Genomic DNA, 23517 nt, shown 5'->3' with positions numbered 1-23517 from the left:
AATATTATTCATAGTGTATAATTCAATGCAGGAGCAAAAAGGATTCAAGTGAACATTTCATTAAGGAATTTGATAAAACCATTGTGTATATAAATGAGTGGCTATAAGCTTCAAGCACAAGACCTGAATGGATCAATCTTTAGCTATAGAACGTGATATGATAAACGTGAACGGTACAAATATGTGTAAAATTACTGTGCAAGGGAAATAAATAGTAGCAAAAACAAACTCGGCTTTAGTTCTTAGCAATGGCGTCAATCAAATTTAAATTATCTAATGATGCAGATTCTGAAAAAGAAATTGTTATGGAGAATATCAATGTATTGAACATACAGATGGGTTACTATTACGCCAAGCAATGCAAAAAAGAATCCATATTTATCTTTGTGAATATTACATGGATCAAATGGTGCGGAATCATTGTAACCAGTATTGTCATAGTTTATTTTCCGCTGTCATACAATAAAAGATCTTTCAGGGTCAAGCTTTATCATTTCTCTTTCTATCATTCAGTGGTTTATCGAAATCATCAATATTTAAGCCATTTGCTGTTTTATGCTAAGCTAATTGAAAAAATTTTATGTATCTCTCCATATAAACTCTCAATTGCATGTTAAACCTTTCAACTGGCTCTCATTATTACTATTAGTTTAATTAATTACTGCACTCTATCGGTGCGACCATGGACCAAACGCCGGTTCTTTTACAACATTTTGTGCTACCAAAAAAAGAGATGCAATTGATATGTTTTCTAGAAAATCTATATACCTTTTTTGTAATTATGATTATGTTTACCAGTCTCACTGCGCTTAAATTTCGAATCATGCAAACATTTTATTTAAAAGTAGTGTCAATGAAAAACTTGATTAATGCCGAAATGTATTGAATTTGTTGGAAGGTATTTGAGGATAAAAGTGTTTCATAATTTTTTAATGAGTTAAGCACCTCTTACTACAGCGAAGGTACCTTTATTGAATTATTTCAATGTTTGCTTTACCGTTTAAATTTTTTTTTTCCTACTCGTTATGCATTGATTCTTGGAAAATATTGATCTTTTTTCTTTTTCAAGCTTTTTTAGAAGCTGTAGTTGTCAGTCACTCTTCAGCATGAAGAAGACTTGAATTTCTATTTCCAAGTAGCTCTTTTAAATAACGTGATTCTTTTAAAAATTATTTTTAATAGCATGACATACTAAATGCAATAAGCTGGACATCAATTCTTGGCTAAAGTAAAATTTTCTTTTATTGATATGTCTGCAAAGAACGAAGCATTGTCATTAATCATGACAAAAACTAGATAAATTTAATTTTGCTGTTGAAATTTCTATCTTCCTGATTACCATTTGATTCATACAACTCATCTAATGCTGATAATATGAAAACCTCATGGTTAGGAATGTTATCTGATGTCTATACATCTGATAACTTTATGATGCCTAGATATCTCTTTCAGTGTGAGAGAAACAGTAAGGTTATTGTTTCTTACATAATCCGATGAAAACTTGGGACAAGCATTCCTAACAATTCGTTAAATCTAAACCTTAACTGTCGCATGTGAATATATTTATTAAAAGTAATGTAAATTACTGATAAGAATCGCTCTAGAAGATTCAGGATGCTCACAACACTTATCGTAAAGAGTAAAAGAGAAGCCCAATAGGTGGTAATTAGGCTTCATGATTAGAAAATAATAAAGTGAGTAATAAAAATGAAGAAATATCCTAGTCATCATTCCAAGAACAATAAACTGTAATGGTTGATATGACATATTCGATCTTAGAAAAAAAGAAACATAGTATGACAATCATAACTTGCCACAAAAGGTATATGAATAAACAAACTAAATAAATATTTTTAGACAACATAGGCTTGTCAAGCTTGCTTCATCCAGTATACTGCTTTCTATCGAATAATAGACGACTGTATACTATTATAACCTTATTTGCAATCTTTAATACAAAAAAGCTGTTTCTTTATTTGATACACTTATGTGTCTCTTTGATCATAATTCACAATAAGACTTTATATTTGACAAACTTTAATTGCATAAGGTTTGTCTCAAAATAATCGATTGTTTTCAACAATTTACAAAAGAATTCGTCATTAAGATTTCGCCCAACAGAAAATAGATAACCATTATTGTAACTTAAAATCGATAGAATCTTTTAAGCTAAAGCTATACACAGTGTTATTTATATTGAAGTTCATCGCGAATACATTATTTTAATCTTTTATTTTTTAATATCCTGCTGCTACCTTAGATATAAACACGATGCTTGAAAGAAAACAAAGTTATCTGAATTAATCTCTTTGAGACATTTAAGCTAGTATCAACCTTCTGATTTAAAGTCAATGTGATGGCTTTCTCTTTTAGTGTATAAAGAGACATCAATAAGTTTCAAAGAAATATAAATACCCGCACTTTCTATTTCCTGTTCTTCTGGTTCTCTTTTTTTTTCTTTTTCTTTTTTAAAAGCCAACAATGACCCCTTCCCCACGAGCACAAATAAAAACCATCACGTTTAGCAAATTCATTAGTAAATTCTTGCGACTTCCTGACCTCAAGAAAAACAAGCAGCGTCAAATAGAGGAATGTGCATCTTTTTCTACTAACGATACAGATTCAGCTATAAGCTCTGAAGATTATTTTGCGCTCACGAAATCGCAATCCTCTTCAAAGTCAATGTTACCATCATCCGATAAAAGTACATTGATTCAAGCAGAAAAAGTCCGAACAGAATCAGACGTTCCTTCTTACCCTGTTATCTTTGAACGCTTTGCAAAATACAAGGACTAAATTTAATTCTTTGTCTTACTGAAAATTAATTACATATAAAGAGCATTAAATAAACTGGTATTTTCTTTCTGTTCTCTTTGTATATCGTAAACTTTAAGACGCATTAATAAAAAAGCCTCGGAAAAAATTTCCGATAGAGACAGATATATCATAATGCTCTTTTGTTATTCTCTACTTTGTCCAATTCATCATTTATGTTCACTCACAAATAATGAGAATCTTTTAAGAAACAGCTTATTTCATAATTTATATAATCTAAGCTTGTTTTTATTTTCTTGTTGTTTCATACTAATAAAGCTTGCAGGTATATTTAAAAAGCAGTGAAAAATGGGATGATTTTATGCTGAAATGTTCCTCTACTTTGCAAGGGTATTCTATTTTAGTAGCTGGAATATTCATGTTTAGCAAAAGGCTTAATAGATTTTCTCTTTGTTCTAGTATAGCAATTTGCTTATGATTGAGAAAGGGTCAGTATATCTTCTCATTGAGACCTTCATGAAAATGTGTTTTATTATCGTTAAAACTACACACAGCATATATGGTTAATCAAGAAATTCTGTCTTTGTCTGTATATAGCAGCAAAGGAGAGAAGGGCATAAAGTAAAAAATAAATATATATTTATATATTTAGCCTAACATTAATAGAGAGAAAGGGAGGTATATTTTGATTATAAGTAAGATTAACTGTTATCTGGGATCCATGTTTCATCACCAAACTCATCCAGAAGAGTGTTATAAAACTCATTATTATCATTAAATATGGTGAGTCTATTGATTAAGGTGGGCAGCCCTTCATTTGGTAAATGTTTACAAGCCAAACCACCAGTTTCTACTATTGGTCTGTTTGTAGAGTCCAAGTCCATCATAGTATTGTCATTTTCGGCCGGTATAGAAAACTCTAATTGCTCCATATCTGTGTCTCTTTGAACGTGTTCTTTCAAGACGCTCTCAAGGTAATCACACCAAGTGTTTTTTTGTTCCACTGTCTCAGCTTCAAATTGTATATTGGTCAAGTTTTTAGTCGCGATAGAACACACGAATTGTAAAGGATGCTCTTCCTCTTGCTTTGTTGACAAACTTTGCTGGCTCGGGAAACTGCTGAGCTCTGGTGCTGAGCTCTCTTCATCATTATTGACACGGCTTCCATGACGTTTGAAGGATTGAAAGAAGGTAGAACCTTTGCGTGGTAATTTACCTGTGGAAGGTGTTTCGCGTGCTACATGTCGATCTACCATGGTGATCTTTCCAGGTGCGTGAATAATTTCAAATAGTGAATAGGATGAAGGGCCATAATAGGTGCCTTTCTTTGGTATGTTCACAATACCTCTTTCATCCATTACCACTGGCTTTCTTTTATTTCTTTCCTACTTATCAAATTAAAACGGTAACCTGTAATAATAAAGCAGTAGCATACCCGAGTACAGACAATAAGATCATTAAATAAAAATACGTAGGCTCTATCTTGCTTTTTCAACGCTATGTTAAATGTACTATTTCTTCTTTTAAGACGAGGAGTTTCGGCTGTGCTTGCAAATGAAATAGTGGATGAGCTCATTCGACTGAATGTACCTGATTGTGCTGGGTTGTTGGGCGGTATGATGGTTAAGTATCCTTCAAAAATTAATTTCCGCTTGGGCTCTGCAATATGTACTGTGGATCCTTCAAGCCCTTTGATTCGGCATGAAAGGTCTTCTAGTTTTATAAATTCTTCGGCTTCCTTTTTTTCCTTTTCAAAGCAGCGCAATAATTTATCTATTTCCGTAAGAAAAAGCTGGATTTGTGGAATTTCACGGTCATTCGGTTCAAGGCACTCAGCTAATGACTATTATAGAAAAATATGAGTGTTTTATAGTAAAGCTTATACATGTTTTACTTTACCTTGAAGAATAAAGGATATTTCATGATTCTTTGTATGGGTTTTAATAAATAAGCTGAAAAAGGCAAACTTTTACATTCTACCCAAGCAGAACGACGCTATATAAATAGCATGAGTAAGAATAGGAATAGAAAAATGTCTAAGGATTACCGATAGATAAGAGCCTAGTTCATCTTGACGTTTAATGCTTTTTTGAATTAATGTGTTTGCTTTTTCAAATTCTCGGAAATAAGAAAAATAAACATCAAATCCGTGTACCTATATTCATAATGTAAGTACATTCTGTGTAACTTGAAGAGAAAGAGAGATCACTTGCATAGGAGTTAAATATATCAGTTATTGTATTTAATACTGGGTGGCTATAAATTTGTCGCGTTCTTAATTCCTAAAGCACAATAGATTTAGTTTGATGTAGTCATAAAAAAATTATACCTCAAGCAATTTCAAGTGATGCTCGATGATACGTTTAATTGCTTTAAATAGTCTTTCTATAGGAAAAAGTAATCCGTTCCAACATATGGCTTCCTTAATAAAGATCTAAAATTGTTTGGTCAACTCATCTGCACTTTTCTTGTAAACACAGTTTTTTTACCTCGTAAATTAAAATAAGATCATCTACATAACATTGTTCAGTCAAAATGATCTCATACAAAAGCTCTTGATACTTTGCTTGCTTCGATGTAAACCCATATATGCTTGTATAATGCTCTTGTAAACTCTCTTTCCATGTCCGAGGTTGAACATCCACAGGAACTAACCAAAGCTCGGTCTCCTTTGAGGTTTGAAAATCAGGGTGAGCATGCAAACCAATACCCATCGACATATAGTCTATCAAGTGCTGATGTGCTACGTTGTCTTGTTCTTCATCTTTTGGCAAGTGATACAATTCATGCTTGATACATGGTATCTCGTTACTGGATTTTAGCAAGGATGAATTGATATTTGATAAAAAAGCAAAATTCTTTTTTAATAATTCCCTTGCCTTCTTTCCCACACGCGTCTTTTTCTGAATCTTTTTTTGACTCACGGTATTGTGTGGTTTAGAGAAGCGAAGAGAGATGAAATTATTCAAAACGGTTTTATTACCCATTTTCTCTTGGCTAGAAAAAGTGAAAGAAGGAAAATATTAGTTAGAACTGTTCAAGGTTTTGAATTCATTTTATATGAAAATGCTCCGAGTAAAAAAATGTAATCCTTACCATATTGAATCGCTTGTAGAATATTTTGAAAGAAGAAAAAATGATACACAGTAGATTGTTATTTATGCTTCACTTTTTTATTGGACTTCGTAAAAAAACATAGCCTTATTTAGCAATCAACCTATTGTGAAACCTTTTTGTTTTTTGCTTCATAACCACTATTTTTTATATTGCTATATAATACATGTAAATAAATTGATAATGTTTTCTTTTCATCATAGTAGCTTTGTGTTATGAAAGTGCTATTTATACCCTTTTAAGCTACACACACACACACTCGAATAATAAAAGGGACGGAGATTTAACAAGTAATGTGTGTGGAGGTAGAAAAAAGCTTTTTGTTCCTTTTTTCTTCCATATTGAAATGGAATTAACTGTTGTTCAAATGTGGCTCATCATGTTTTCAATAGGCATGATATTTTTATCAGGCCTCTGTTGGTGCTTTTGTTGTGGAACTTGCAGTAAATATCTTGTATAAAAGACAAGCCAAAAAAAAACTAATATAATTTAGTTGGTAGAAGTTTATTACGCAATACAGGTCTTATAAAATTCACACGTGATAGTGGTGATGTAGAATATTATCGTATCCCATTACAAACCATCATTGAAGAAGAGGAAGAGGAAGAATATTATTAAATTTTTTCAATATTAACGATGCGTTCGGACTTGACGGATTCTAAGCAAGCAACTATGAACGCTAAATGATGGAAGGCTTCCTCGGTAGATACACCTAATTTTTGCTGGTGATGAACAGCTTCATAAAATGCAACCAATTCACCTTCTACATCGCTGAATCCTCTACCCGGTGCATTCTGTTTTAAAGCAAGAATAGGCTCAACATCGACCACTTGCCCTGATTCATTCAACAATTCAACCTGATCATCGTTGATCAAATGAATAGATCCTTTTGTACCATGGATAACTAAATCCATCTTTTTAACGCCTGCAGAGCACTACACAAATAAATAAGTACTTATCGTTAGACATGATAACAAGACTTACAAAAGTAAAATTGGCTACACCCACTGCGCCTGATTCAAGTTTAATTGTGGTTGATAAAGTATCTTCACAAACGTGAATTTTTTGAGTTGAAGTAGCAAATGCAGCAACAGATTTAAATTTGCCTAGAATAGGGACCAAGTGAGCCATGTCATGAACACAACCATCACTCAAATAACCACTGTATAATTCTATAAGATATGTCTGCAATAAATACTATATCTTTCTTACCCTGGGTGCTCTGGATTTTGACGCCATACCGTTGAATGATAAGGCGAATCAGGATTGTAAGGACGAGCAGAATGATAGGTAAAGTTTATAACCTATTTTGATTAAGTAAACTTGTATTTTATATAATAAACAACCTACTTGTCCAATACCACCCTTTTGAACATATTCAGCTACAGCATAAACCAATGGGTGGTAAGACCAATTCTCACTAACAGCTACAATTGTATTTGATTTTTGAGACAAGTGAACGATATCCCTGGCATCCTTTAAAGTAGCCGCTATCCACATATTATGTTATTACATCATCAATAACAAAACTCATTTTGCTTACCGATCGGCTTTTCAAACATGACATGTTTATTAGCAGCAATAGCAGCTTCAACCATCTTTTTTGTATACAATCAGCATCTATGCAACACTTTATGCATATTTGTTATTACCTCTTTATTAAATTGAACTGGAAGTAAAATATCAACAGCTTCCACATTTGGATCATTAATAAGATCCAGAGGATTTGTATAAACAGCCTCTTCAGGAATACCAACCTACATCTTACACTTTTAGTATATATTTGTACACAAATATAAGAAAAATACCTCTTTTGCAAAGGCGAGTGCTTTATCCTTGGATCGATTAGAACAAGCCACAATTTGGAATTTATCGTTTCCAACTGCTTGATAAGCTCTGTAATGTCTATAGGCAAAAATACCTGTACCAATAATACCCACCTTGATCATTTAGGGGAAAAAAAAGAAAAAAGAATTATTTGAGCTTGTATTTTTATTTACAGTCGTTCCACTGCCAATCCAAGGTTTTTATGAAAAAATACGGTCTTTAAAAGTTGGGGGACTTCCAAAAAAAATTCACTAGTTGTTAGAAAATGATTTCATAGCTTTAATATTAAATAGGGATATGATTCAAACAATTAGTAAACTGATTTTTTGACTATTGAAGACAATTTACTAAGAAATTATATTTAGACTAAGTAAAAAAAAAGAGGTGTCCGTAACGTAGTCGTAATAAAAACATAGCTTTTACATTGCTTCTGTGTATCATGGGTCTTCACCAAACTGTTATAGTTCAATGAAGAAACGGTGAATAATAGTTCTTTCGATCTATTATTCATTATTACTTAGTCTGAGCTAATGCACTATCAGTGTTGAGCACTGTAATGCCGTGCTGCTGACCACCAGGGATATAATCCGATATTTGACGATCTAGAATTGTTGATAGTGCGATGTCGGAAGTTATATGCTTAGGAGCCGTCAGCATGGATTCCGTTATTGACAGCCTGCTGTTTGATCTGAAAAGCGTCATCGGTTACTTGATCTACAGGAGTTGCTTCTGCAGAGTCGTGAACTTTTTCCATCTCCAAGCTGCTGGTGTCCATGTGAATATTATCTTGAGAACTGACATCAAAAGAGAAGAGAGCAGCTGTAAATTTGGGTAGATACTAATACCGAATCCTCTTAAGTTGTCAACAAATTCATTGGGCATCTCTTTAAACAACCATATATTGTAGCAGTCACGTTTTTTAACAGCTTAAAAAAGACTTACTGGAAGGCTTCTTTGTTACTCTCCCTTTTTTTTAGTAGTTGCTTCATTTGATTCAGATGCTTCACCAGAAGGTAAGTCTCCTGATACTGATGCATTGGTTGCCTCTTTACCCTTTTTGTTTTACCGTGCTCAGATATGAAGTATCGCGTTTCCTTTGGAAAACAAACAAGCTTTCAATGCCCCTTTGGACATATGGAAAACAGCATTATCATGTCTCTTATTAACATGAATCTGGTGTTTGATCCAATTGGCATGATTAATAGCAATCTTAGAATATCGAGTGTCAAATTCGATTTTGTCTACAATCTAGATATTGGCTAAAGTCTCATTAGTATATTCAAGAGCGCTTCCTTGAGCAAAAAGGTATTGAGAAATGTTGATAGATGAAGAGGACAACATCTGATAAATTGTTGTCAGTAAAAATATGTATCTGCGAGTAAGGTAAAAAGCATTCATCGAGATGGGACTGCTGCAATATATGGTTATTTAACATACCTTTAAAGCCCATAATAAAGTCATAAACCCAAGGCAGGCTTGCGACCAAAGGAGAAGGAAAAATACATTCGCTTACAACACCCAAAGTGTCTCAAAATATCACAATGCCTCCATCAACTTCGTCTGCCTGTCATATACTTATAACGTTCATACCAAGGAAGAGCTTGCTACTCACGTGGAGCAAGAACATATTGCCCAGTAAAGCACACGAAAATAAACGCGTCTCTCATTACTCATAAAAATAAATAGCAACGAAACCCTTCAAACAAATGAAAACAATTTTGTATGGGTGCTAGAAAACGAAGACATAACTTCCAAATTCAATGAATACCACTCTCAGTCCTTGGAGGTTGCACACCATGGTTGTTTGGAAACTCACTTTAATGAGATATTGTAAGGTTGATCATTTATATAAGAAGGATGATTGACAAGTCTTAAATTTTAATAGGTCATTATCAGGCATACTGGTTCTCCAACAGCGCTGTGAGTATGGAAGTCTTCCTAGCAACATCTTTCCCCCAAAGCTTTTGGTAGCGATGCGAAAATAATTGATGAATACTTTATACTATTGTCAACCATTCAACAGCCAGATGTTTGCCAATGTGAATCGTGTATTGAATGTAAGATGATTACTCAGCGATTTTTTTTTTGTTGATTGCTCTTATTATTCTTTATTTTAGCAATATGCAAAAGGGGAGATTGAGGACGATATTGCCAAGATCCAATCACTTGAACTCAACGCAAATCTAAATGAAGACGAACGCCAGGCTATACGTGCCATTATAGGACTGTAAGTGTCGTCATTGGTGTTATCACTGCTGTTATTTTTTTTGGCACACCAAACTCACTACAGATTACAGAATTCCTTATTTGTATGATTGTAATATGAGACCAATCTCGGAAGTCCACTTGTCTTCAAGCTACGTCCATCCCTTTGTTCATGGTCTTTTTTCATCCAAACAACCGTCAAAGGTGGCTCATTGGTATGTGGTCGTGCAATAATGTAGATCTTACTCATTGTTTTCTGAGATAGCTCTAACCTCGTGGAAGAACTAGAAAACAGATATAACAAGCGTCCGGATTACAAGGTAGATATGTACCGGTCTTACGAATACCAGTACACCAATGTCTATGATGAAATCAAGGCAAGCAAAGACATTGAAACTGGGCATTTGGATTTGGACTTTCACCATGTAGCAACGTTTTGCAAAAATTCGATAGACAAGTCCAGTTTGGATACCAGTATTGGATTCCAAGTTGCTGGTAAATCATCTTCGTCATCATCATTATAATATACTATAAAATGATCAAAAATTGTACATGAATTTAAAGATCGATAAGGAATGACTGTTTTCAGAGAAAAAGCACTTACTGAAATTGCATCTTAGCTGATCAAAATAAAAAAAAAGCTAATTCTTATTAGAACAAACGTAACTGATGCTCATTAAAACTACATCTGATCAATATTATTAAGACTTATCTGAGCAGCATAAAAATATTTTTTCTGATTAGTACGAAAAAACTCTTTTTCTGTTTAGTATAAATTTGGCGCCTGAGACCGTCAGGGCAACGACGGCCGTTAGGTCGGCTAGGTCTAAAGATACAACAAAAAAGCAGCATAGTTCAAGCTTTTTCTAGAAAACACAATCACATTTTTTGCGATGACCCTATGACATCAATACCTATACATATTCATTGAAATTGCCTGCATCGACATACCACTTTGCAAACGCGATTTACTAAGCCTTGTCGGGCAGCTCGATGACATGGTCTTGATATCCAATGTTCATTGTATCCTATGTAAACCGTCGTAAAGTGACACCCAACATTTACGCGTGCTTTATTGGACAATATGTTCTTGCTCCACATGAGTAGCAAGTTCTTCCTTGGTATGAAAATCAGAAATACATGACAAGCAAACGAAATTGATGGAGGCATTGGGATATTTTGAAATGTTCAGGGAGCTGCAGACGAATGTCTTCTTCCTTCTCCTTTGGTCGCAAGCCTGCCTTGGGTTTATGACTTTATTATGAGCTTTAAAGATATGTTACCGATCTTTTTGAAAAGTTGAATATGTCAAATCACAAAATGGACATTCCTTTTTCAGAAGTACATGGTGATTGTCATTGAGACAAGAGCTGGTTGCCATAAAAATAGTCAAACAAATAAAAAAGTAAGAGCAACTTTGGGGGCTGAATTTTTTAATCCCTTAACCTAGAGCGCAAAATTGCCAACAAGTTTCACTTCACTTTCAGCACATCCTTCTTAGCATGATTTCTTTTTTTTTAGGAAGTTCTTGATTTCCTTCCACATCTTCTGAAAACAATATACAATAGAAAGTATAATACCTGTTCTTGACACGGCATCCTTTACAAGGCCTATTTCAATTATCAAAGAGATAAAATCATCGATTTGCTTGTTAGTGTATGATCCGCAAGATATTGACTTTTTGGAATTATTACTTGTTGGAGTATTACTTGCAAAGCTTTTAGCAAAACCTTGTGTTTTAATTTTTTATTTTTTTCATTCTTTTCGATTGTATTTTGCTCGTTATCCACTTCATCATTGATTGTTTTACATATGATTGGCATTAAGTTGGTATAAACCTGGGTTATTTGCTTCTCAGAATTATTGAAATTTTCAAAAGAGAGCGGGGCCTTCCAAATGAACATCTGTTGTCATTATTATTTTTAAGCTGTAGTAAGATGCGTTACAAAAAAGGCCACTCCTAATGGCTGCCTTTATTTTTTCATGAATTCGATTGCATTTTCTCAATTAACCAAAAAAGTGTTTCTCATTTCAATTCTACATTGTCATTTATTTGGAAAACACTGTAGCTTTATTGGGATTAAAATGTTTTCTTTAGCTAGCAATCCAAATATTTTGTTTTAGAAGAGAGTAAACCGTTTTATTTAAAAATTCAAAACATGACTTCTATGGTATGCATCAGCTTACAAGTTTGTTATCGATAAAGAGCTAAAGTTAGCTTGATACTTTTTAAACAGAAACATAGAATTTAACAAGAGGAGAAGGTAAAATCATAAACATATGCATAAGCCAAGAATAAAATTACAGTTCGAGAAATCAGAAGCATATGTTTCGTATTTACTTTATCAGTACTACTGCTTGGGGCAATGCTTTATGGGCATGTGAAGTTTTGCAGTAATAACAAACACAAAATGTGCTCATCAGGCGCATTATTTTTAAAACTGATTTTCACTCATCTCTTGTTTTTATCGATTCTTTTGATATATGGCTCTAAACATCACGTTATGATTTATTTTTATAGCTTTCTAAAAGAAACCTGTTCAATCATAGCAATTCATATTGTTACATCAATGATAGTTTTAAGAGTTTTTGGTAGATGCATGCTCTAGTAAATAAACAAAGCCTAAAAGCCATCATAAAAATCAAACAAGGCACCATAATTATAGCAATTGAGTATTCTCTCTCAACATACCTTTTAGTAACATTAAATTGTTGTAGACGGCATTTCTTATACTCTCTGTTTCATCTTTTTTAGTCATTAACATTAACAGTATGATGGAAAGAATCAAAAATTACAAGATACAAGATTGAAATGAACGCGAAACGGAAACCAACTCGATAGAGTATCCATGTTGAAATCGTTAAACAATAAGGGTTGAAGAAGATGATAGAGTGCCTAAAAAATGAAAAATGCCACTGTTTTGATTCTTAAAATATAAAACACTTTGACGCAAACGAAATAACATACATCATTCGATATCTAATTTAGTTTTTGTTCTCGAGAAAAGTAGAAAATTTTTCCAAAGAATGTATGATACAAAAGTGCCTGATTACAATTGATTTAAAAGTAAAGGATCCCAAGTCCTTGATTTGACATTTTTAAGGAATTTTTGAATTCATTCGCGACAATGTAGACCGTCTGTGCCAGAGGATGAGTCGTTATACAAAACGCATACCAGGAAAACAAAATCTACTGCTGCATTTGGCTGTTGTTGCTTAACATATACAAGCATGTTTTTTATATTTCATGCAACCATCACATCAAAGTACTATATACAACCATACGGGCTTGATTTATGTTTTTTTTTTTTTTAAAAAAAAAAGAACGGTTTCAAAAGCAATAATATAGACTAACTTTATTTATAATAAATATATCTAGATGCGTAAATATCAGACTAATATGTTACATCATTTATTTTTCCCTGGTATCCAAGACAATCTTCTCTGTCCATTTTTCTTTGCATCAGTTTGAATGGGTAATAGAATTAAATCAGGTGGTATCTATTAGAAACTGGTTATATACCTCTATGCACAGTAGAATGATGAATGGCTTACCATAGACATATCGTCACTGTATTTAATTAAATTTTCGATAACAAGGATTTCATCATGAGTGCCTTGTCTTAATTCACCATCACACGTATGAGGTGGACTACTATAGAGTACACTGGGCGCAATCACACGGGCCAAGTTGCAAATATCCATTCGATTCGTCTCGCTAAACCCTCCAATCCATTTTAGACAACAAAAGATCATGAGCATCGTATCCCTGTTGGGTTTCGGTAGCATACAACACGCAATGTGTAACAGGTGTTTGCTATTGTCCATTTTGCCGCACTGAATAAATAACTTGTAAAGTCCAAAGGTCAGTAAAGGTTCAGGTAATTCACGAAGATATCGTTTAAGTAAAGCGGCCAATTGGATCGGGGATTGGTTGGCCAAGAGACGTCTTTGGACTTCACTGATAGATTGTTCAGAAAGTGTTTGATCGTTCAGCTTGTCAATGGAGTCTGCGAGAAGTTTGAGTTGTCTTATATTCCCGTTTTTACGAAATACACCTTCAACAGACATATCTATTCTCTCATGATGAGTGCTATTGATACTTGTATCATAGACCTAATTACCTGTTTGAAGTATGGTGGTAATTAAGCTCTTTATAAATATGGGTATGGACGCATTCTCTGAAAAACTAGCCGTCAATCCAGTACTGAAATCAAAACGGGTCATTGCACTCGGCTTGGTTCTCGTTCTTTCTTTATCTCTATCCACAACCACCGATAGAGGCACACCAAAGATTCTATGCTCATTCATATTCTTGGCCTTAATATGCGTCATCAATTTACCCCAAAGCACCGAAGGGTGATGCGCCGGTGGAGACGATTTGGTATCCAAAACGGCGTTGTCCAACAAGGGCTGAAGGGACAAGGCGGCTACGTGGCGTAAGAGACAATCTTGGGAGGAAGGTAAGGTTTGGATGAAGGCATGGTCATGTAAACTGAATACAGAGGCTCTCTTTGGATTCTTTTTGGATTGCTTTCGAAAAAGATTAGAGATGGGTGCGGATGAACTACCCATACTAAAGGCACGTCGAATTTCATGTGAAGATTGAACTTGTCCAAGATGAATTTTGTTTGTTTCAGTAGGTTGCTGCTGTTGTTTACTAAGGATACCCAAGAGTGATTTTCGTCTTTTCGATCCAAGTAATAAGACTGTATCATCTTCTTTATTATAAAGTGCTTTAAATTGAATTAGAGCGAGTCAGTCTGTTGTTATTATTTACCTTGTTTGTTGGTCATTTGTGATAGATGTAGTTTAAGGTTATATAAAAGGTGTTGTAGTAAGCTTACATAAGTACAGGTAAATAAAGTTTGATTGGGAACTGCACAACAGATTGGTTGATTTCTTTCATCAAATGCGACTGGCTCCTTATAGTTGATATGTGCAGAACATACAGAACATTGAAAACAGGATGGATGCCAATATAATTTTCGACAGGTATAATATTCCTCAGTGATAGTCAAATGACACTGATGACATGTTATATCAAGTTGTTCAATCTGCGTTATGTTTTCTTTAAACCAATATTTTCCATCAATCCATACGCGCTTCTTTTCAAGTGCTAATAAATGTTGCAGAAAATTTAAAATTGTATTTTCAATCTCCAATTCTTGCTCCTACCCAAAACATGTTTATTATTCTATTACAAAGGATGAATGCTATTGTGCTATTTACCAAACGTAAGGAAGTGGATAAGCCAATTCGAATAAGTGATTTCAAGTTCTGTGCTAATCCTGTCACTAAAGAGGATAAATCTTGAGTGATACTAGGGCTTGGATGGTTTAACAATTCAAGAAACTGAAGAATTTGAGAACACACAAAGCTTGCTTCACTTGAGCAATTTAAGCCTATATCAAGAATTAAACCACACGATTACTATGATTATGTTTGTAATTTACTTGATCCGAATGAAATTAGCTGTAGATCAATAAAATCCAAAGCATTAAATAAGACTTCCAAGTGCATAATAAATTGATTTGCTACATCAATCGTTTCGCTGTATGACCCAGACGCAACGTGAAGTAACATGTCCGAGATGCAATTTGCAGCTGATTCTTCAAATGAACTTAGGTCGGTCCAAACACGCTTCACTGTGTTTTCAATCATTGCTTGACATTTAATCAATTCATCATTGTCTATTGTTCACTAAGCGAAAAAGCACACTATTTTATACCAATTCTTATTACCTGGTTGATGTAATGGAGCTAGTTTTACACCCCAAAACTACAGATGCATATTAAGGATAGAACACTAATAATTGTATTTTGAGTTTACTTTATAAATCATGTAACATTCAGGATGCCATATCTTTTCTGGTATATCTCGATGTTGTACAAATTGCTTTAATACCGCCTGATGACATCCAAAACATTGTGTTTTTGGTAAGAGTGAATAGTGAATTCTACAATAACTTTTGCCATTCAACTCATAATAAAAAGAATGTATTGTTTTAGGTGGACACTGAACACAACCCACTGTTTCCATAGCAGATCGTTTTGTATAATGATATTGACATAAAATAATCCTTCTTCTTTTCTCTATTAAATAATAATATTTATCTGCTACAGACAATGAACAATCCTATATATCGTACAGCATAATAATATTATTATTTTATTTCTTTGTTTGCTGTAGACATTATTGCTCTTGTTATTACCTCACACACAAAGCAAGAGTAATGATAAACTTGATTAAGTGCCCTCACTAATTGACCATCACTTTTGAAACAACTTTCATTACACTTTGGACATATTGGAAAAGAACGACTTGTTGGCTTATCCGTGCTCATATTTCTATGCATAAACTTTGTCTCTGTTAATCGTATCTATGTTTTCTTTTTTTTTTAAAAAAAAAAGGGGGAGAAAATACACACACACACATAAAAAATACATTGTAGGTTCTTCAGTCAACTCTGGCTGGGTCACAATTTTGTCGTCGGCTTTATTGTGATTTTCGTGACCGGAATGAAATACCGGATTTTTTTTATACTAAAAAAACGAACATCCTTTGGGTTGCTTATGCATGAACCATTCTATAAAATAAAATGACAAAACATGAATATAGGAGTTAAGGTTTTGAATTTCTTATTAGAAATCGTATGCTTGAGTTGTAAGCGGCACAAGACATGGAATATGTTATCCGTGCCTTCTTGGTTCTTTAAATAACTTGCTAAGCAATCACTTCTCAGCATGTTGTTGATTAATAACGCTTGCAGAACCTTTAGGCATGACAGCCCTCTCTTTCTTTTACTCTCTTTTTTGCTCTATCGATTGCTAGCAAACGTCTAGAATAAAACTGGCGCTCGATAAAAAAAAGTCAAGAAAAAAAAAAAGTAAAAAAAGAAAAAGGGGTTATCTCTTGCATCCTTTCGCCAACTAGCTCCGTATTTCCTATTCAAATTCATTGGAGAGAGTGAGCCTGGTTATAAATCAGCAAGCCATTCTTGTCAGAGATCAACACTAGAGATGACAACCCTATTCAAAGAACAGAATTCTTCATTCTGTTGTCATTGGTTGCTAGTGCTATCAGTCACTGTTGTATTTGATGGATGTCCTTGTACACCTGAGGCAAACAGATTGCATGCTTGGCAATGCAGCTGTATATCATTTCTCAGGACATCAACTACCATCATCAACCATCTTTTTACTCGTCGTCTGCCATGCTGTTCCATCAATGGCCTTTGCGCCCTTGCTGGGTTACTATCCCATTTTACTATTCACGAGTGATCGTCGGACGAATGGTATTGATTTTTTTTCACTGATTCTCGTGCGACTTTTAGATTAGCAAGCATGGCGTTTTTTCAAAAGCAAAGAATTCTGCGTTGCTCAACAATGCATGACTGGGCAAGACATTGCTTTCTCTGTCAACACGAAACATGGCGAAGTCTCGCAACAAGTTCTTTCTCATGTTCATCAGCAACAATTCGTTCACCATTGAAACTTTCTTTGTAGACAAACAGTTTTTAATCTCCAAATTTGACCTTTCTTTTCGAGAAAACCATTTATGATTCTAATTGATGGGCGAGGAACAAAAGCAAGACAACCAGGATTCATTCCCTATAGTCAATAAGTCAAAGGTCATCGAAAGGAAAGAAAAGAGAGTACGTATACACGTTTGAACTCCAAGTAACTTTTGTACAGTCAGAACGTGACATGGAGGATGGAAATCGAATAAAGATTCTGTTGGTCACTAGACACTATTTGACAACGGGTGTGAGTGATATAGGTAGAGCATAACCATCAGGATTATTCTTAATCTGTCTAATTGTATTGCTAGGTAAATTTCTCATAAAATCATCAGTACGAGCAGGACAGAACCGTAGACTCATCAGTGACTATTTAGCCTTCAAGGAATTCTGGGCTTGTGCAGCCAAAGATTCAGGCGCTAAAAAAAAGGTAGCTCATGAACGTAAAAGAGAATGAAGACATTTAGTACGATGTTTTTTGTTGATAACTCAGTATTATTTAAAGCGTTTCTAAACAGTAGATAAACAGATAATAAGAATAAAATTATATGACAACAAAATAACTCACTGTTAAATTTTAATAGTGGATAGTATTATTTCAAGATTGATAAAAAGAAAATTAACATTCAGATTTATTATTATTGTTTGTATTATATGACCATTTATATATAACACAAGGAATAAACTAGGATATCCAAAAAGTCAACAAAGGGACATTCTAGGCACTATGTCTACTACTTGAACAAAGGTAATAGAAAAATTAAATGCATCACTATGAATACTCTAGCTGATTATTGTAGAGATTGTTCTGGCTTTTATGATTGATCATTATTATGTACAAATAAAAATAATGACGGAGTAAATGTAAACATGTATATTTTAATAATTACATCTGCCATAAACACCTTTCGCGTTAAGAAGAAGAACTAGATAAGCATTATTTGACGGATTCATGCTTCGACATAAACAGGCCTACATAATACTTTTGCATTTGTTCAAAGAACATTGGCAAAGGAACCTTTGTATTTGGAAAATATTACCTGTGATAGGTCAAAATACACTATTTCAAAAAGTTTATTCATACGCTTTAGAATCGTACGACCTTTTACTGCATTCTGTCTTTTTTTTTATAAGGCTTACTTTGTTCACTCTTAAAACATTTCGCTCTTTTTTTGTCAGTCAGTTTGGGAGCATTCAGTAGCAAAAAGCCCCCTCCCCCTTCTCTACTGCTGCTAGATAAAGAATTTTGATGGTATTCAGGGTAGTTGCCAGCAAGTACCCCTCCCCCCCTCTTTTTTTTTCAGAATTAAAAAGATGTAATCCAAGTAGGACTACGTCAGAATCTGTAGCAGTCTTATTCTATTCATGTTCAACAGCAGCACACAAATCATCAGAAGCCACTGTACTGATCACAAACATGAATTATAATCATCTTGACGCCTTCGTGTGGGTGATTCGTCATGGTGTTTGAATCAAAAAGTATACATTGTGCGAAATAATTTTGAAAAAGTGAGCCAATCAATGTCAGCAATATGAACGAAAAATCCATGTTGAATAAGCACACTTTATCAAAAACCCAGTCGCAGGCTTTTGTTAAAAAAGTTATTTATACAATCAAAGAAAAATGAGGATGTTTATAATAAGGCGATTTTTACTCTATATTGTTTCCACTGATAAAGGCACTTGTTATGAAACAAATATTCAAGTAACACAATTGAATATACTTTTTTGTCTAACGATACAAAAACAAAAAAGTGAAACATGTGTGCTTGTGATGATTCAAATAAACTATTGCTTTTTATATTACAGCCAAATGGAATCTTTTATTGAGTAGTTTACTAGAAGGAAAAAAGTCATTCCGGAGACTGAAATCCTTTTTTTTTTTTTTTTTTTCTTTGAACAAAAAATGAGTCAATTCACTCGACCCACATTCAATGCAGAAGACGACGAAGATCTTGAAAGACTTCAGCAAGAATTCTTTTCTCAAGGACAAACACCGGCAGCAAAAGTAATCAGAAAAGGTGCACCTGTACCCAAAGTGGAAGCACCGACCATGCCTGCGTTGGAAGATCCAATACCAGCCATGCCTGCATTGGAAGATCCAACACCAGCCATGCCTGCATTAGAAGATCCAACATTACCAGCACGAAACGATCCAGCGCAAGACGTTGAATATGAACCCGTCATGGATCCCAATCCAGAACCTCATGTGCCTGTTTCCAAAAAAATGATTGATCTCACTTCGATGCTGGGTCAAGTCCTGGGTGACATTCAAGAACACACGGTCCAAAAAGTCACTGCGCCTTCCCTGCGAGAGCCAAAGAACAGCAAGGCCAGAGGCCAACGAGACGGATTTCCAAAACCGGTGCATCGAAGTGAATTCAAAAAGAGATTGGAAGCGTCAAGACAAAAGAAAAACGAGCGCTTGGTCGCCCCGCCCGAGGTCCAGTCGGGCGAATGGGACGAGAATGAGGAAAGGATTCGTCAGATGTCTGAAGAGGAATTAAAAGAGGCGCGTGCAGAGATCATGAACACCCTCAGTCCGGAATCGATCGCCATCCTGATGAAGGGACTCAAGAAGAAACCAGCCGAACCGGTCCAGCAGACCCCACCACCAAAGAAACCAGTCGAACCGATCCAGCAGACCCCACCACCAAAGAAACCAGCCGGCAAAGAAGATGATGAATACGACCTGTTGAAGATGAAAGAAAAATACTTTGCCGATGTCCCCTTCGAGAACGATAAGCTGGCTTGGATCGATGACCGTTTTGCTTCCGTCCCACAGGAGAAAGAGGAAGAAGGCATGGCCAGTGAGGCGGAAAAGGTGTATCGAAAGGTTCGGTTTGATTTACAAGGCGATGTGTGTCGTGGTGAGATACCTGTGCACAAGGGACTGCATCACCATGGAGACGAGCCAGACAAGGCAGGCTATACCCTGGCCGAGTTATTCTACTTGATGCGAAGTCAGGTCCCCTCTCAAAGAGCCCTGGTGCTGACCATCGTGGCTCGGATCATCGAAAGAGCCAAGCGAGACCAAGACAAGGATGAGGTCTGGCGGAAGGTGTTGAGGGTATTGACAGGAAAGGAACATGCGGCGTCTGTCTATCTTCGTTCGGCTCTGGACGATCGTCATCTGGTGGTGTTGGTGAGCGCTGTCCGCGCACTGGCTGCCTTGGTCTTGGACGAGGAAGGAGAAGAACGCGAACTGTATCGATTCATGGGCCATCTCATGCGTCCTGTCCTCCGTGAGACCTCTCAGCCGTTCGAACGTAAGGGACTCAATGATAAATTGACCGAACTCGTGGATCGTGTCCATCAGACAACGCGTACGGTCGAGGACTGGAAGGACGATGCGGCCTTGGCAGAACAGGATTTACCACGCGCTCTGATCAAGATGAACCTCTTGCCTCGCTTGAGATACCTGCTGGCAGCCGAAAGTGAGCTTCGAAGGGACGAGGGCTCGATGGAGCTCGTGATGCGACTGTTGACCCGATTGGCTGAGGCGGGTGAAGATGTGTGTGAGATGATGGAAGAGGAAGAACTGATTGCGCCCGTGGTGTCGATCGGCGTGATTGAAACATCCTGGCCGATGACCGAGGTAGGACAGAGATACCCGAGTGTGGCCGCCGTTCGACTCTTGACCACCCTGGCCCAGGGAAGCAAATCGATTGCGGAAGGATTGGTGGACAAGATGACGAGCCTGCTGGCCCTTTTGCTGACGGATCCAGAGATTGCGTGTGAAGAGAGAAAGTCCGAGGCGTATGCTTTGCAACTCGAAACACTCAACTTGCTTCACGTCCTGACCTGCTATGGATTCATCGTGCCCATCTTGGAAACCCTTCAAGACCCTGTCATGGACTGGCTCCGTCACGTACGTACCAGGCAAGAAAGAACTCGTGCGTGCGCTGCCATCGGCCTACTCGAGGTCTTGCTTCATGCTGCTGCAGACCCTCACAAGACTGTGCCTGAGCATGCAATCGACTGGCACCAACCGACGGCTTATTTACCTGCCATCCTAGCCCTCTTGAAAGAGGAAGAGGTGTTTGAGGCCTCTTTGGGCTATTTGGCTACGTGGGCAAGTTACATCGATCTCTTTTCACCCGCAAAAGAGACGGTGGAGCAGGTGTGGAAGGCAGTGGTCATTCAGGAGAGCAGCTTCAATTCCCGTCCTTCTGCTGCATCAGTGGGTTACACGACTCATCACGTACTTCGTTACATTCAGTTTATTTCTGCATATGCAACGCTTCATCATGCGTGTTATCAAACATTTGCCAAAGAAGCCATGGATTGTTTAGTGAAAGCAGAAGGGTATGTGAAGGGAGCGTATGAAAAGGACTTGTATGGACGATACGCACTTTGGATATGGTTAAAGCATAGAAAGGAGGTGGATATGTTGTGGAGCATAGCGGAATTAGAAACAGGCATGAAATGCTTGCACATGGGCATAACAGAAACGTGGTTGGCACAGGACTTGCTGCAGCTTTGTCTATCTAAACAAGTCGTTGACGAAAAAATGAGGCCATTTTATTTCCAGTTGAATACTACGGAACTCGAGATTTCGAAAGCGCTTTTTAGATACGATGGTCGAGGGGTCAAGACATTCATGTATCCTCAATCCACGAATGAATTATCCGATGTGAGTGCATTTGTTATGTCACCTATTGATGCCTTATATCATTTGGATAAGTCAAAAGTGGCACAACAAGTTCAAGAAGATGCAGCAACAGTCGTAGTCAAGACATTTGAAACAGCAGACCGTTTATTTGAAATAGAACATGCGATGGCTATTATTAGTTTGATGAAGGTATTCTTGATTGGTGATCGAGAAGGAAGAAACGTTGATATGGAAAGTGAGAAGGAGATCTTTTGGGACCCGATTGTTCAAGGTCATTTAGATGATTGGTTAAAGCGAGTGTGTAAGAAGAGAACGAATTTGGATACACTAGAAGCAGCTTGGCGGAGATCATCGGTCTTTATCCGACAGACTCATCTCCCATTCTTTCAATTCTTTCAATCCTTTGTTGCTCACTATGCCTCTGTCTCTCTTGGACATCATGGATTTGCGCGTCTGCTAGTTTATCTGGTGACTCAAATAGATGTAGTTGACTATCGTCACTTGGTATTGAGTGATTATCATGATATCCTTTCAACTTTGAAAGTGGGTTTAAATGAAGTTCCACAACTTGATAAAAAGGAATTAGAACAACTTTCTAAAGGTGGTCTAGTTCTTTTATAATAAATAATAAACACTGATTATAAAGTTTATGGTGAGTATAGTAAATTATATAACTCACTCTCTCAACCGAACCAATGATTACCAAAAATTGAATATAAAGTGCAGCTATGCATTATAAGGGGTTAAAAAAGAGTGAGAGAGTGAATGAGAGAGTGAGTGAAAGGGGGGGATAAAATAATAATAATAATCTATTCGGCTTTTTGTCTGTGAGCTTTAAATAATATAAATATGACCTTGCAGCTAACAAATAACAAAAAAGTTTTTTTTTTTTTCTTTTTTCTTTTTCTCACTTTTTCATAAACAATGTTACCTTCACCACCGGCCTCACCTACAGTTGATAGTGGTATTTCTTTTTATAGTGATTATGGAGATGATAATATGATTGTATGTGGTGGATGTAATAAACCACTTGGAACAGATTGGTTTTGCTCGGACTGTCATAAAAAATGTATTGGTTGCAATCGAATCCTGGGAGAGAATGAATACTGTTCTCGTTGTTGGACGTTTGATGTTGTGTATCAACAATTTTTACCCAAAGCCAGTGACACTGTGAAATCTAATTTATTAACTTTTATAAGAGATAACAAGCAATACAATCATAACAATCAAACCCTGACTGGATTACCAACACCTTCCAATTCTACCACAGATACTACACAACAAGATAAATAAACTCAATGTAAATTATTCTATTCTCATCCTATAAACCACATCTCTTCTTTTTTTCCCCTCTCTTCTCTTCCTCTTTTTATTATTATCATCTTTTATATAGAAATTGAAAACATGATGAAAATAATAAAGAAGAATTTCATTATTATTATTTTCAATGTGTTATGAT

At 35.8% G+C, this 23517-nt stretch overlaps 8 protein-coding genes across 8 annotated transcripts; 5 read left to right on the top strand and 3 right to left on the bottom strand.

Annotated features, from left to right (window-relative positions):
- Positions 1-2481: 2481 nt before the first annotated feature.
- RO3G_05848 (uncharacterized protein) lies at positions 2482-2796 on the top strand (the record flags this gene model as incomplete). Its single annotated transcript, XM_067660438.1, has 1 exon — positions 2482-2796. The coding sequence occupies one exon, from the start codon at positions 2482-2484 to the stop codon at positions 2794-2796; it is 315 nt and encodes a 104-aa protein (XP_067516539.1).
- A 680-nt stretch (positions 2797-3476) lies between these two features.
- Positions 3477-5762, bottom strand: RO3G_05847 (uncharacterized protein; the record flags this gene model as incomplete). Its single annotated transcript, XM_067660437.1, has 6 exons — positions 3477-4160; positions 4211-4618; positions 4675-4770; positions 4823-4930; positions 5105-5209; positions 5265-5762. The coding sequence occupies 6 exons, from the start codon at positions 5760-5762 to the stop codon at positions 3477-3479; spliced, it is 1899 nt and encodes a 632-aa protein (XP_067516538.1).
- A 741-nt stretch (positions 5763-6503) lies between these two features.
- On the bottom strand, positions 6504-7838 carry RO3G_05846 (uncharacterized protein; the record flags this gene model as incomplete). Its single annotated transcript, XM_067660436.1, has 7 exons — positions 6504-6824; positions 6874-7051; positions 7102-7193; positions 7240-7379; positions 7433-7487; positions 7542-7646; positions 7698-7838. 7 exons carry the CDS (start codon positions 7836-7838, stop codon positions 6504-6506), a joined length of 1032 nt encoding a protein of 343 aa, XP_067516537.1.
- A 533-nt stretch (positions 7839-8371) lies between these two features.
- RO3G_05845 (uncharacterized protein) lies at positions 8372-8797 on the top strand (the record flags this gene model as incomplete). Its single annotated transcript, XM_067660435.1, has 2 exons — positions 8372-8537; positions 8694-8797. The coding sequence occupies 2 exons, from the start codon at positions 8372-8374 to the stop codon at positions 8795-8797; spliced, it is 270 nt and encodes an 89-aa protein (XP_067516536.1).
- A 946-nt stretch (positions 8798-9743) lies between these two features.
- On the top strand, positions 9744-9947 carry RO3G_05844 (uncharacterized protein; the record flags this gene model as incomplete). Its single annotated transcript, XM_067660434.1, has 2 exons — positions 9744-9773; positions 9834-9947. 2 exons carry the CDS (start codon positions 9744-9746, stop codon positions 9945-9947), a joined length of 144 nt encoding a protein of 47 aa, XP_067516535.1.
- Positions 9948-13329: 3382 nt separating this feature from the next.
- On the bottom strand, positions 13330-14717 carry RO3G_05843 (uncharacterized protein; the record flags this gene model as incomplete). Its single annotated transcript, XM_067660433.1, has 4 exons — positions 13330-13422; positions 13477-13931; positions 14046-14657; positions 14702-14717. The coding sequence occupies 4 exons, from the start codon at positions 14715-14717 to the stop codon at positions 13330-13332; spliced, it is 1176 nt and encodes a 391-aa protein (XP_067516534.1).
- A 4632-nt stretch (positions 14718-19349) lies between these two features.
- Positions 19350-22679, top strand: RO3G_05842 (uncharacterized protein; the record flags this gene model as incomplete). The annotated part of the gene is made up of 1 exon (XM_067660432.1): positions 19350-22679. One exon carries the CDS (start codon positions 19350-19352, stop codon positions 22677-22679), a length of 3330 nt encoding a protein of 1109 aa, XP_067516533.1.
- Positions 22680-22982: 303 nt separating this feature from the next.
- Positions 22983-23351, top strand: RO3G_05841 (uncharacterized protein; the record flags this gene model as incomplete). The annotated part of the gene is made up of 2 exons (XM_067660431.1): positions 22983-23076; positions 23260-23351. The coding sequence occupies 2 exons, from the start codon at positions 22983-22985 to the stop codon at positions 23349-23351; spliced, it is 186 nt and encodes a 61-aa protein (XP_067516532.1).
- Positions 23352-23517: the final 166 nt, after the last annotated feature.

Source organism: Rhizopus delemar, genomic scaffold (genome assembly GCF_000149305.1).
Source record: "Rhizopus delemar RA 99-880 supercont3.4 genomic scaffold, whole genome shotgun sequence".
Lineage (NCBI taxonomy): Eukaryota > Fungi > Mucoromycota > Mucoromycetes > Mucorales > Rhizopodaceae > Rhizopus > Rhizopus delemar.
The sequence above is the reverse complement of the archived record's forward strand: the minus strand, read 5'-3'. Positions and strand labels throughout refer to the sequence as shown.